This window comes from Sylvia atricapilla, chromosome 3 (assembly GCF_009819655.1).
Source record: "Sylvia atricapilla isolate bSylAtr1 chromosome 3, bSylAtr1.pri, whole genome shotgun sequence".
In the NCBI taxonomy this organism is placed as follows: domain Eukaryota; kingdom Metazoa; phylum Chordata; class Aves; order Passeriformes; family Sylviidae; genus Sylvia; species Sylvia atricapilla.
The window spans coordinates 98,393,263-98,407,351 of record NC_089142.1 but is presented as its reverse complement, the minus strand read 5'-3'; the positions used below and the strand labels follow the sequence as shown (position 1 = coordinate 98,407,351).

Below are 14,089 nucleotides of genomic sequence, written 5' to 3'. Positions count from 1 at the left end.
AGTATGATTCACAGAGTCCATAAAACTGGTAGAACTAATATGCAGCTGCTTCTGGCATAGAGCATTGAATTTACATACTTGGATTGATTACATAGCTTGTATTTAAAAAAGTAACCCCCATTTAGGTTGCCCATTATTAAAATTCCACACATTACATGGAGCTATTAGGGGCTGCTCACAATAACCACTTTGGAACATTGCCAAAGAAAGGCACACTTTATTGGAATCAAGTTTTCCACAGTTGTTTAAAAAATGACCCTGAAATTTGTAACCACAAACATTAAAAAAAAGATGGCTTGCAAGATGTCTGTCTAGGAGCCCTTCATCTGTTCTACTTTCTGTTGCAGGAAAGTGAAGTTGTCAGGATAAGCATCTGGCAAGCCAGGATGAATACTGCTTCTTTTCTTCCAAAATTAAATTTTCATTACTACTCTTTCCAAATGGGAGGAGGGGAAGGGGGGAAGGAACCCAACCCAAACCAACAAATTTGTTTTTAACTTCTTGTACGAAAGTTTTAAGGCAACATTGAAAAAGACCCTTCCCTGAGAGGGGAAAAAACCAACCTATTTGGTTTTTTTTACATTTAAATTATTTACTTGACAAGAGCCTTTCCTTCTGTGGTGCCTGCAGCAGTCAGAAGTTGTGCTTCTTTCCAAAAAGGCATCAAAGTTCTGTGAGCTAAAAATGATAAAATAGTCTGTTACCTGAACTGCAGTTCTTCATGGCGAAGGAATCCACGGCTGCCACGCTCTTGTTCCCATCAGGAAGATACTCCAGTGAGATCCGAAATGGTTTCTCCAGGTGTCCAACTCTCCTTTGAAGCAGCACCCATCTGGTCTCATCATAAAGCAAGAGGAAAGAACAAAGGAGAAGAGCTGTAAGAAAGGCTACTTTACAAATACCAAATCCCCCAAAGGAGCAGCTGTACTTATGGCTGGTCACACTGTGCCCCCTACCACAGTCCTCATGTCCCTCACAGTGCCCCATGGTCAGGGCCTTTCCCTCCCATGGATTTTGTTGAAATCAGGATTCTAAGCACCAAGGTTTCCACCCAGCTAAGATGTGGAAACCCAACTAAACAGTAGCTTATTGCTCTCTTCTGTCACACTTCTGTGCCCTCAGATGTCTGCCTGCTGTTTAAAAGAAGCTTAACTCTCTGCAAAGCAAGCCATGAAATCTGTAGCACACATGCACACGCCCTTTAAATATTGTTCCTGAGTCTCACCAAAAAGTCTCTTAGTCACTCAGGAAACAAGGCAGTCTCCAGGGCTGTACAATAGCTGTAATTCCCAGCACTGCATCACTGGTTGAGATCACATGCTTGGCTTCTAAAGCAGTTGGCTGGAACATCTACCTGTGCACAAAGCACCACATCTAAAACACGCTATTTTTCCTCCTCCACTTCCTGTCCCTCTTTTCCTACTTACCTCCCTCCCAAATAACAAAAATTCCCAGTAAGTAAATCAAGGAAATGAATTAGCAGCCCTGGAGATAACATCCACACTCCAAGAGTGCTTCAACTCAGTCTGCTTGTTGCCGAGAGTAAACAAGAACAAAAAGCCTGTATGAACTTAATTTATTCCCTGAGATGCTAGAAGATACCGATGCCTGGCTATCTGTAACACCCACCTCTTGCCCTCTGATCAGCTGGGTCTGCTGCTTTACCTGAAATAACTTCCAGCCAGAGAGGACAAGAACTATTCCTAGACCCCTGATTCCAATTCTGTATCCTGCAAGATTTGTCTGAAGCCAGACAGTAAAAACACAAGTATCTGTCTTTTTGCAGATACACTGGAATCCTGCAAGGAACACATTAAAGAATTGAATACTCGTACAATAAAATGGTCCAGCCTATCTCCCTTTTCATCCTTGGGCACAGGCTGCCAGTAAAACCACTTGACACCATTTGTGAAGGGCTGCTCCCAAGAGGCAGTGATATGGATCCCATCCCCTGTTTCACTCCAGTTTATCAGGGCCTGCTCACTAACCATAAACATGATCAGAGACAAGGCATTCTGTAAAGTCACTCAGCCACTACTAATTCATTTTTTCACATTCTGTTACAGGAAGAAGCCAGCACCAAGGAAAAAGACTCTTTGTAGTATACTGTAAGTGGTGGAGTCTAACAAACCAACAGGGCCTAACAAAACCTGTTAGGAAATGCAGCTCCAGCTGCAACCTTTAAAAGATGAGAAAAAAATCTTGCTGTGTTTCCTTAAGTTTTTTTTTAAAACACCAATATTAAGCATGCTAGGGGAAGACTATTTCTAGTTGTCAGAAATTTTTCATTGCCCTTTGACAAAACCCCTCATTTTGTATTGCTCTTATAAAAAGATTTCCTTGTCAAGTACCCCATCACCTTCCTGTATGTGTGTTTGTACTTTTCCATGAGCTGTGAAAAAGGACATATTTTTGGGGGGAAGGGATCTGAGCACAAGGAGCTACATAATCTACCTGGCATCTCTTTCTCCAGAAGTGTGCCAAAATTTGGATGTTGTGAAGTTAAGATACCCCTCTGAAAGGAAATACAACGTGTGTGTATGACATTTGCACCGACCATCATTTGTGCCTGCTATGAGCATGGATCAAATTGCAGATCCTACACTGTGACTAAAGCTAGGAGACTTCTCTTGGTTCCAGAGGCAGAAATGTTGTTTGTTTCCTCAGGGACACAGTGGTGTCATTTTGCTCCACTGAACTGAACAAAGTTCCCAGCAGTCAAGGGAGCTGCCGACAGGTATGTGTAGGACCTAAAGACAAGTCCTAAGCAAGGGCTGCAGAAGGACCCTGCTGGCAGCTATTGCAGTTTAATGTGCAACTCAGAAAAGCAAACACAGCTTTTTAATGATTTACTAGGTGTCCTCCTCCCTCTTCTTCCATTGAGAAGAGTGAAAATAGACTGCTAAATTTAATTTTTTTACAGTTATTTTCATTTCCACAGCTCATCTTCCACCTTCGGTGCTCTAGGCTCCCACTTGAGAGAAGGATGTTGGCATCCTCACTCTTTTTCTGTCCCACTCCTCCAAGAGATAAAGCTGCTTTAGCTGTAATTAAATAGAATAAAGCATTAAGAGTATTTTAAATGCCTAGCTTCTGTGTCAGTTATTTCTTCTGATGTCACCTCAACTTAGGTATAATATAAGGATTAGAGGATACGAATTTCCCTACAAATAGAGCCCAAACCAACTCTAGATTATTTTTGATTATGAAATACAAAAGCATCTGTATGTCATGAAAATTGTTTTCCTCCGCTTCAGAAGACTGATGGATTTTAATTCCAAGTATGCAGTGGCTCTCAACAATGATTTCCATTTCTGTGCTACTGCTAACCCTCTGGATAAATGTGCCAGGAGTTTTAGGAATTGCTTTTTTGAGTTACTGGTGCAATAACTTTAGTTTGAGATTCTCAGGCCTCTCATAGTTTACCACAGAAACTTTATTAACTCCCAGAGCTGTTGCCAAGCAGGTGTTTTATATCACCACAAGGCAAGACTGGAAAAGGCAGACTCACTCAAGCTCAGATTCATTACAAAATATATTCATACTTCGTGGTACAAATTCCTTCAATAGGTTGCCTGAGATTCAGAGATTCATGTGAAAGGAAATACAAAGTATCAGCCTTTTACTTTGGAGACAATGATGAGGTTAACTGGTGGATTTATTGCGGATACTAAAAATAGCTCCAGGGTCAGCAGAGACACCTGTGGGCAAATTTGGATAGGAATCAATTCTGCCACCATTCTCTGGCACATTTGGGACTCTGATCTCCAGACCTGTTCAACACATTGTATTAACAGACCCATACTCAGTAGTACAGACCCATACAGTAGTACTATATTTGTACTAGATATTCACTACCTGGCAGCACCATCAGCAAGATCTACTTCAGCATAACCAATATGTATTAGGCGATAATTATTAGTAGCTATATTAAATTTCTATCAGTGGCCTACACATTATGAATCTAATTTTAGAAAGCATTTCAGCAAAGTAACAGAAAGCTACTTCAGTCATCTTTTGGGATAGATGGGGAAACACCACATACAGAACCTCCTCATACTACAGTCACACTTCACCAGGCTGACAGGTTTCTGTGCTGAGACAGGCTTGCTCGAGGAGGAGAGCAGTGGATGTTGCTTATCTTGACTTTGATAAGGTTTCCAGTACTGTGTCCCCTCGTCACTGATGGATGGAAGCACGAACTGTGAGTGGGCGGTGAGGTGAACTGGCTAAGAGGGCTTCAGCAGTGTACTGAGTCCAGCTGGAAGTCACTAAGGGTACACCTCTGCTTTTGTAGTGTTTTCTGTCTTCATTAATGACCTGGACCACGGGACAGGCTGCACTATCAACAACCTTCCAGCAAGACTGGGAGAAGCAATTAAAAACACAGAACAGTTTTTGAGAGAGGTCTTGACAGGCTGGAAATTGGGGTCAACAGGAACTCCATGAAGTTCAAGAAAAAGAAATGCAAAGCACTGCCTCTGCAGAGAACAACCTTGTGCTTCAGCACAGGCCAGAATGTGGCTTTGCAGGAGACAACCTGTGGGTCCTGGCATAAAAAAAAATGAGCCTAAGCTAGAAACATATCCCCAGTGACAAGAAAGGCTAATAGTTCCCCAGGAAGCAATGGAAACCACAGATCAAAGGAGCAATTCTTCCTCACTATTCAGGACTGGAGAGACACTTCTGGAGAACTGGGTCCAGCACAGTACTTTCCAGCACAAGACAGACATAAGTTGCAGAAGTGAGTCCAGCAAATAGCCACAGATGTGATTTAGGGACTGGAGTATCTGACATACAAGAGGAGGCTGAGACTATTGGGATGGCTTAGCCTGGAGAAGAAGGGGCTCAGGAAGGATCTTATTAGTGTTGATATGTTATGGGTGAATGAAAAGGAGACAGATTTGGACAGGGGTGGCCAATGAAAAGGACAACAGGCAAGCACAAGGCACTTTTCTTGGACTGAAAGACCAGAAATTCCATTAAAACACAAGAAAAAGCTTATTTTCTTTAAGGGTGATTGAAAACTGAAACAAGTTGCCCAGAAATCTTATGGAGTCTCTATTTCCAGATATTTAAAATGGGAGTGGGTACAGCTCTGGGTAACCTGCTTTAGCTCACCCTGCATCAAGAAGGGAAGTTGGACTACTCAGTCTCAGGGCTTCATTCCAACCTCAACCATTCTGCATTTGTGAAACATAGGACCAAAAGCAAACAATAGCAGGTAACAGATTACCCCTGTTATCCTCTGCATGACCTCCAAGCACTCTACAGAGTGATCGATCAGCCAAGTAAGCTGACAACTGCAAGGACAAAGGCATCACTTATTATACCCAGAGCTATCATCACATAGCCTTCAACATGATGGCCTATTTCTACCACAACAGTGGCCATAATAACCATGATGATCTCTGTGGATGTTGCCTCAAGTAATGAAAAAATGTTGCAGTTTAACATTTTAATTTGAACCTATATGCTGCAAAGCAATGCACTGTTGTATTGTTTAGGCATGGCTCAGTGTCTTGTTACAAGTCAGATCCATCAAGTCTTTCACTGAAGCTGTAGTAAGAAAGAAATTGGCTCAGATATCTAGAATCTGCAATATACATCAGTTTAGACAGAAACGAGTAACACCGTGGTCTTCAGTGACAGAGTAATCCAAAATCCTAGATACAAATATTTTCAGACTTTAGAGAAGTTCAGACCTGGATATGGCACCTAGAAAAAATTAGTTGCTTGAAGAGTAGTTGGGCAGCACCCAGAGTTTCTCTTAGAAGACTCACCTCAGAAGCAGAAAATGCTGCTGACAGAACCTGAGCCCATGTTTACACAGGAGAGCAAGGGCTAAATTTTCAAATGGTTTCTTCATACTCAGTCTTTAATATGAAGATGTGCTGGAGACAACATCTGGCCTCTCCCAGCCCTGCAAGGGTGAAGTGCTAGATCCTGAACAAGCCAAAGAACTTTTCTGTAACCTTTCTTAAGCCCTGCATCCATCCAGTTGGCCAGGCTCTAGGTTTCAGAAGCCACAATTCAGTTGTCATGGAAACTTAGGAGCAGTAGTTTAGACACTGGTTGTTCATGCAGCATGTAGCTTCAGAAGAAACGCTTTCCTGATTAATTCTAATCGATATACTAATACTTTGGATGCCATTTTACATGCTCCTGTGGGTAATGCCAGCACTGATTAATAGCAAGTGCAAATCAGGATGATCTCTTAGAGGTAGTGCATTAAAAAAAAAGTGCTAGAACTCTCAAGTAAAGTCTCAAGCCAGAATACTTGCAATCCTGCATTTATCTGCCTTCATGGCTAAATGATTTCAAATCCAATTAACACTCACATACTCTTTCATCCTGTTAAAGAGGGCTTTCAAAATGTTTGATCGCAGCAAGCTGTGGCACTCTGGTTTTGACAACCCATGTACAGCATTCATCTTTGTGATCATCCCCCAGACTTCCAACTAATTCCGGAAGGCAGAATTAATTTCTGTGCTGTCAGCCAGCCTGACACCTGTGCTGCCACCTGTGTCACCACCTATGTCTTCAGTGGAGTGCAGTTTGCACTGGCCCAAAGGCAGAATTAAAGTTTCACCCAAAATACTGTCCTAGCTTTGACAGAGCCACAGTTTCTCACTTTTAGAGAAAATGTGAAAGTCTTCAATTTATGAGAAAAATATAGAAATTATTAGCAAAATTCCCCAAAGAACAAATGCTTAAATCCTAGTGAATCAGGGCTAACTGCACTTGGATGGTGTTGTGGGAAATGATGAGCTGTGTGGGTCCTCCAAGGCTCATAAATCAGCTCATGTGCTCCCAGCAACAATTAATAGCTGGGTTAGAAGAACACAAGAACTTCCAACTACCTCCTCTCATTCAGAAAATAGTTCTGTGAATTCAAGCTGTATTCTGCTCTCTCACCTTCACCTTCCCAGAATGAAAATTGTGGAATTTAACAGACTACTAAATGACACCAGGTCCAGAGTTTGAAGCATGATGATATAGTCTTGAAAAACGGCAAGAAATAAAAATACCGTATAATAATGCAAGAGATTTAAGACAAAAAGAGGAGATTCCTGATGTGCAACACAAAGTTTGCAATGTTAATTCCTCTGCTCAGTGATAATTTTACTTAATAAGAGCAAGAAAAATAGGAACATTATTTTTTAAGGAAAAGAAAAATGGTAACTTTTCCTCTATTGATTTAATGCCAATTGTCTTTCTACCCTTTTCATTGGCCTTTTGCATAAGCAAGACACAACTGTAACTGGTAGGTTAAATACAGTTGAGACCTTTATTAGTGTCATTGGATCAGACCTTTAACATCCCTGTGAGTGGTTCCAAGAATGCTTCCCTGCCCTTTCCTCAAAATGCCTTTAGAAGATGCTTTCACAAAAGTTTTGCCATTTAAAAAAAAAACCAACCACAAAACCAAATATTTTCTTTCCTGTTACTCTTTTAGTGCTTTTAAGATGAAACTAAAACCACTGCCACCTTCCCCCAAGAAAATCTCCTGTAAATGTGCTTGGTTTGACCAGTAAATCAGGCATTGAATAATTACCTTGCCTAGAACAGTCCAACAAGATTTTGACTCCAAAATCAAATGATACACCCTCACGAGTGATGGGAAGGAAGTTGAATCTACCCTCTTTCTAGAACTGCAATGCTGGCCTCCTTTGTAGAGCTGCTCTACTGAGAACTGTACAGCTGGGAAGATATTGCAATATGGAAGAAACTGCTTCAGGCTTCAGTGAAACACAAGTTGCCCATGAAGGATATTTTTCTATGTTCTACTTATTCCTGGCCAACAATGGAAGTCTGTAATTAAGCCCCTACAGTTTCTTTGGTAGCAGACTCTCCTCCTGTGCAGAGAGTATGCTACACACATAGGAAAACACTCTACATGGGAAAAATTATTTAAATGGCAGAAGATAAAACCTACAGAAAAAAAAAACTATCCTTGTTAACTTCTACAGAGTTAAAATATTATTTTTTAATCACTTTCCTGCATGTCTCTTAGAAAAATCACCATCACAAAAGATTTTGTCTTCCTAATCTGTTTAAAGAAAATTCCCTGCTCGGAAACTGACTTACGATTGAGTGGTGTGCAGAACAGAAAAGGTAACTGACTGAAGAACTGCACACTCACAATTAAATCTTATTCTTGTGATTACAAATGAGAAACTTCTAATGGGATTTAATACTGACTCAGCCCTGGAATAAAGAGCAGAGGAACTGCAGAGGGATTCAAAGTCAGATGAAGAATTCATGCTGCACAGTGGAGGCAAACCTCTTTGCAAAGACAGTAATCAACTTTGCCCTGGAAGGCAAGCCACCAAATAAATGGCAGGGTTACTATTAATTCAGCTAATCTTTGCAAAAATCTGTGGAATTAGTAATCCAGATTTTTATTGGACCGTTTTTATTACTGACCATTCCAAAATGTAAACTTAGTGCTCCAGACATGCTAAGAAACTTACAGAATAAAAACTATCGGACAAGAGTGGTTGCGACATGAGAAAGCATTGTTGGTTTTTAAAATGTCAAAGCCAATTATTTTAATTAGCTACTTCATCACCTCCAATAAACAGTTCTGATGTTTTTTGTGTGAAGTCCCCATGGACATGACATGGCTAATCACTCCAGTAAGAGACTTCTGCAAATGCAAGTACAGTAGCACTCAACAGCTTGCCCAGGGGAATGTGTTCATCTGGCCCTGAACTTTCCTTTACATTCCCCAGTTAAACCACCCAGGATGGAAATGTCTTCTGCCTCTTGAGTTGGAGGTACCCCTGGGATGCTAGAATTAGTTAACACATGTAAAATGTAGGGCCAAAAGTGATGTGAAAAGAATAGCTCAGCAGACTTTTCTGGTGCACAAGGGCTCTTTAGTGTCACTTCCTCTTGTAGCCTTCTCCCTGTTTGCATATCAGTTTGATTACACCTACTTTAACAAAACTAACAGTACCCAAAAATGAAATTTCATTGTATGAAGCCAAGTTGCAATAACTGTTGGCAACATGTAAGCCCAGACAATCCCAGGAGCACTGAGCATTCACACAAACCATGACATCTTTAGGTGGTTATACAGACCTCACAGCACCTTAGCAAAGAAATCAAACGCCCCGTTTTTCAGGTGGGTGAAAAGGAGGCATAGCAAGGTTATGTGATTCATTTAATCAGTAGCTAAATAGAACTAGGATCAGAGATAAAAGTTTCTCATTCTTATTCCTATGTCCTAATCCACTGCATCATGCTGCTTCTGATGAAGGTAATTAAATTTCATGCTTCAGGGAGTAACTTAATTGTCTTTGAGGATCAGAAGGGAACTCCATCCTTTCAACACAATGTACAACACTGCTCAGGTGTGCCAAAGAGTAGTTTTCATTTTTTCTTTAAATATTGAAAGTAAAACAATCTAATCCTAATTACAGCCAAATACAGTCAAGGCTTCAAAAAGACAGAATGTCTTTTCAAAAGGAACAGGAGTGGCAAAATAGTCTGAAATTATTTAGTTCTCAACAGCTGTGTCTGGGGGACCAATTAAACCAGGATTTTTACCTCCACACTCAGGAACAGCTTTTCATGGCACAGGTAAAGGGAAGTAGGAATAGTCTATCTGCTCGCCACCTATCTGGTGGAAATAAAACCATGAAAGATTTTAGGTTCAAAGTCAGGTTCAAAGAGCGAGTGAGAGAGACTTAAGAGAACAGCTGTGCTGAACTGCGTATCCTTTATGAATACGTCGCAATTATCTAGCAGATATAATAACCTGGACTTGAAAATCAAATCTCAATAGAGTTAAAGAAAGACTAAAGACTAGATGAAAAAGCATTTGAATCATTAGACTCAGAAGGATTTAGAGACCATCTACTCCAGGCATTCCTGCCCAATACAGGACACTCTAAGAGGCTCCTAAAACCCATTTCATCAGGTCAAACCCCATAAAAAGCTTTAGGGTTAGAAAGAAAAAAAAAGCCTGACTGGGTATTAGAGATTCCCAGAAACAAAAAAGGCTGGCATATAATCCTCAGCAAATACCACGTTTCCCATCATTTCAGCTGTTTCCAGTCTTTGCCTGCAGCACAGAGGTATCATGTGATTGCACTGGGCAGAACCTGTGCATATGAGATGCAAAACAGGTAAGTAAATAAGAATAAAACATGGTGCAGAACAAAGAGAAGTGAAATGCTTCCCATATATCTGTACAATACAGAGGATATCTATGCACAAGCAATGCAAGAGGTAACACAAAATGAAATTGCAGGTGTGATAATGAAGGATTCATTTCTTGATGAAAAACTTTCCCTTCCAATCTAATTTACTTCCTTCAAACACAGTAATTTGAAAGAAATGCTTCATTAGGAAGGATGTGAATTGGGAAATATGAGGCTTGGAATGCAGGAAGGTTTTGTCCATTACTGCTTAGTATCAGGTACTGTAAGACCCTTTCCCTCAACAGGATTGCTCTTTTGAATGGAGAAGGAAATTAAAATAAAAAGGAGTGACTAAAACAGTCACTTTGTCAGTGTCCTCAAAGACAAGGAACTTGGGAGGCTAGTGACTGCTCTTCAGAGCAAATGACACTTCAGAAGTCAGACAGATCGTACCACTTAACAACTGAAATGTCAACTTTAAAGAGAAAGAAATGCCACCAAAGTGAGGCTTGCACAGCTTTCAACACGGCAGCAGTGACAGCAATGTACAGCACTGACAACTTCTGCCCCATCTTACCACATTTGCAATATATACACACACCAGTAACCTCTGCTGGGTAGGTCCAAAAACGCTACCAACATCAAGCCTCGTTTTTCCACACATGTTGAGACTAGGTTTTCCACACGTTTCTGTCCCACTGATACGAATCACCTGCATTTAGTATTAGGTATTTTTGAAAGAGAATCAGAGCAAGCCATGCTGAACATCCAGAGGGGAAGTCAGGAGTAGCCAACTGTATCTGTCACTGCCTGCAGATATGAGTTTAAGACACTGTCTGGTTTCTCAACTTCCCAGAACCTGAAGCATGGAGATGTTTTATTAAGCTCAGCATACATTTGCCTGTAACTCTCAACATTTGGCACACACACTTATCCTTTGAGCATAAATAGGAAAAGTCTTGACAAGAAACATGCGTAGAAAATAGACTCCACAAGATATTCCAGTATAACATACTGGCTCCTCACAATCAAATAAAAAGGTTCCTAAACCAAAAAGCTCATTATGAAATTGAAGGTGCTTTTGAACAGTGATTTTAAAAGCACACGAAAACATGATGACTGTCTTTAGTACTTTCTGATAAAGAAAATACCTAGGCCTTTTCATGCCTTCCCAAAATAGCAGTCCTGACAATGCCGTTCATCTCCTTATTACATTAAGTTGCTTTTCAAATTCAAGTAGTCTTCTTTCTAACAACATCAGAAATTGCAATTCAATAATATTTTCTGGGATAGCTCTTGCCTTTAGACACTTTTCTCGGAAGAAGACCATGCACTGCAGCATCATGGATAGCTCAGAAACACAGAAATAAGAGCTTAGCCTCAAAGAGCTAGCCTCACAAGCTCTCTTGTATTGGGCAAAGGCTGGAAAGAAAACCATTCCACAACTCCCTCACAAGGCAAAAAATGAGGGAAAAGGTCCTTGGCATGATATTTCAGTATGACTTTAGAAACACTGTGACATTTCTATGAACATCAGTATTAAAAGGTATACTTGGAGCCTGAGGGTGTTGTAAGGCTTGATTAAGTTAATACCCAGCTCAGTGCAAAAGGCCAAACAAATTCCGGCACTATTCTGACTTAAATCTCTATTTTCAATATGACACGTAAATTAAACTCTGAACAATGATGAGGTTTTCTATATGAACCTGCAACAACCTTTGAGCACTTCAGACAAATAAGGCTGTGGGTATGCAAAATATCCACATGCAAGAGTGCATATTGTCAGGTCACCTACAGGTAGCAAAAACCAGGGAGCAACACTGAGACTGCATTTCTTAACATTAATTATCTATTTCATGTCACGTCAAGAGGATTTTTCAAAGTGATCTTTTCTGGAACTATTTCCTTGGGGTTCTTCCTCTCCTAAGCAGAAAAAACCCCATAATCCAATTCTGTAGGCTGATACAAAATACAATAAAAATTTCCACTCTTTCTTTCCTTCCTCACTGCTTTTCTATATGGGTTGCCTACTTCAAAGTAGGATTTTGCCTTTTTCATCAAAATTTAGTTTTATTGGCTCTCAAAGTACCACAATGACCTCTAATTTTCCCTAACAGGCATAACCACAAAGCTCTAGGCTCCATATCAGCCAAGAACAATCAATACTGTTCAATAAAAACCAAGCTATGGGCCAGATCAGCCCCTATCTCTGTGTAACTCAAAGATTTTATACAGTTCTAGGGTGTTCTTGTTCTTGGGTGAATCAACTCCTGAGGAATTAAAGAGTTCAAATCCAAATGTTCCTGCATCCTTTTTGCTTGGGTAAATTGCCTCAGGATATGCTGAATTCTGGTCACAAGGAGGGTAAAGTTGCCTCAGTTCATAGGATGTGCTGAGCAGTGGGCTGAAGGAAGATGAAATTATGCTGAAGTGCCATCAGAGCAGTCAAGCGATTGTGTTTTAGTCAGAAACTCCATTTCTGCCACGGTCTAACTGAATATATCCATGTTAGCCACTGTCAGCCTTATACCAGCTTTGCCACACTGGGATGACTTTCCACCAATTAAGTGGAATTCATCTGACATAGTGACTAAACTCTCCATTACTAGGCAACAATTCGGAATTGAGCTGAACAGTGGAAAAACAGAGGGTAAAGAAAAGCGTATAGACAAAGACCATAGGTATACTTCAGCATCTATTGGCTGCATGAAGTTCTCAAGCTTGATCAAGGACTTCAGCAGCAACTCAGCCTGGTCACTGCTGTCCCAAGGCCAGAGAGAAGGGAGGGGCTGCAAAGGAACCCCTGGCCTGGGGTGAATTAGTGCCAGGCCCTCCAGATGCTCTGCTCATTTGCAGCACAATTTCAAGAGGCATTTCTCTCTGTGAGCTCATCTAAAAATCAGTGCAGAATGTAAAAATAATGACCTTTTGGCCTAGTAATATTTCACATTCACTTTAGTTTAAGTCATTGAGATTAATAGAGAATTAGGACGTCTGGTCTTGTAGGTGAAGTGAATTTAGTCCAAAGACCAGTATGGCCTCAGAGCAGCCTTCTTGTCACCTCCTCCCATTTTCTTCCCTCTTTGAAAACTGAGACAGCACACTAAAAGCTGTGGCAAATGCTATTCAGTATTTCTATCTAGCAAGTGGCTGTGTTTGAGATTCACATCTACAGAAAAGGCCCAGAACACACCAAAGATCCATCAGCATTTTAGAAGGTGAATGAATAAAGTACTTTGAAAGCAGAGCAGCTGTTTCAATTACAGCATTAGCAGTGTGAGCCCTAAGCACTCAGTGCTCCTGGAAGCCCAAGGGTGGGTAGGGAACAGAGCCATCTCTACGGATTATAATTAAAAGACCAAGGCCAATTGCACATTCAGAACAAACAGGCAGCAAATGCTTTGGTTGCAGTTGGTCATTTTCTGTTTCAGCTTCCCAGATTTTTGGTTTTTTTTGCTTTGCAAATGTGAACAAACCCCTTTCAGAGCATGCCAAGTACAAGTAACTCCAACAATCCCATCCTGCTGTTTATATGTTTTGCAGATTCTACTGTGGGGTGGGGTGTGGTGGTGGGGAAATTTGGGTATCTCCTTTCCCCTTCTATTTTCACATGGACAAGTTTAAAACCTGAGGCCCTTAGTGGCTGCAAAATATTCATTTCCAAGCAGGTAATGTCCCATGTAAATCATCACTCCACTGCAATAAAAGAAATGATGAATCTGTATTTTATATTTCACGCCTGCTTATACAAACTGTGTAAATTCAAGAACTTGCATTACAACTTTTCTTAGTTAGATAACTAAGCTCTCAACAGCAATGATTATACAGAAAATAATGGAATTGGCTCAAAAGCACACACAGAATTTCTTCCCTGGGGAATTTTGGTCAATCACACACCACTGAGTGGATAAACAAAGTGAATTCAGTTTTACTAA

General features: G+C 40.6%; 1 protein-coding gene across 1 annotated transcript in view; it reads right to left on the bottom strand.

The window, feature by feature from the left end:
* The window catches only part of ALK (ALK receptor tyrosine kinase), a 220,891-nt gene that overhangs the window by 100,726 nt on the left and 106,076 nt on the right, over positions 1–14,089 (bottom strand). Inside the window, exon 5 of the mRNA XM_066314448.1 lies at positions 705–832. Within this exon, the coding sequence (XP_066170545.1) occupies positions 705–832 (128 nt within the window). The remainder of the gene's footprint in view (positions 1–704; positions 833–14,089) is intronic.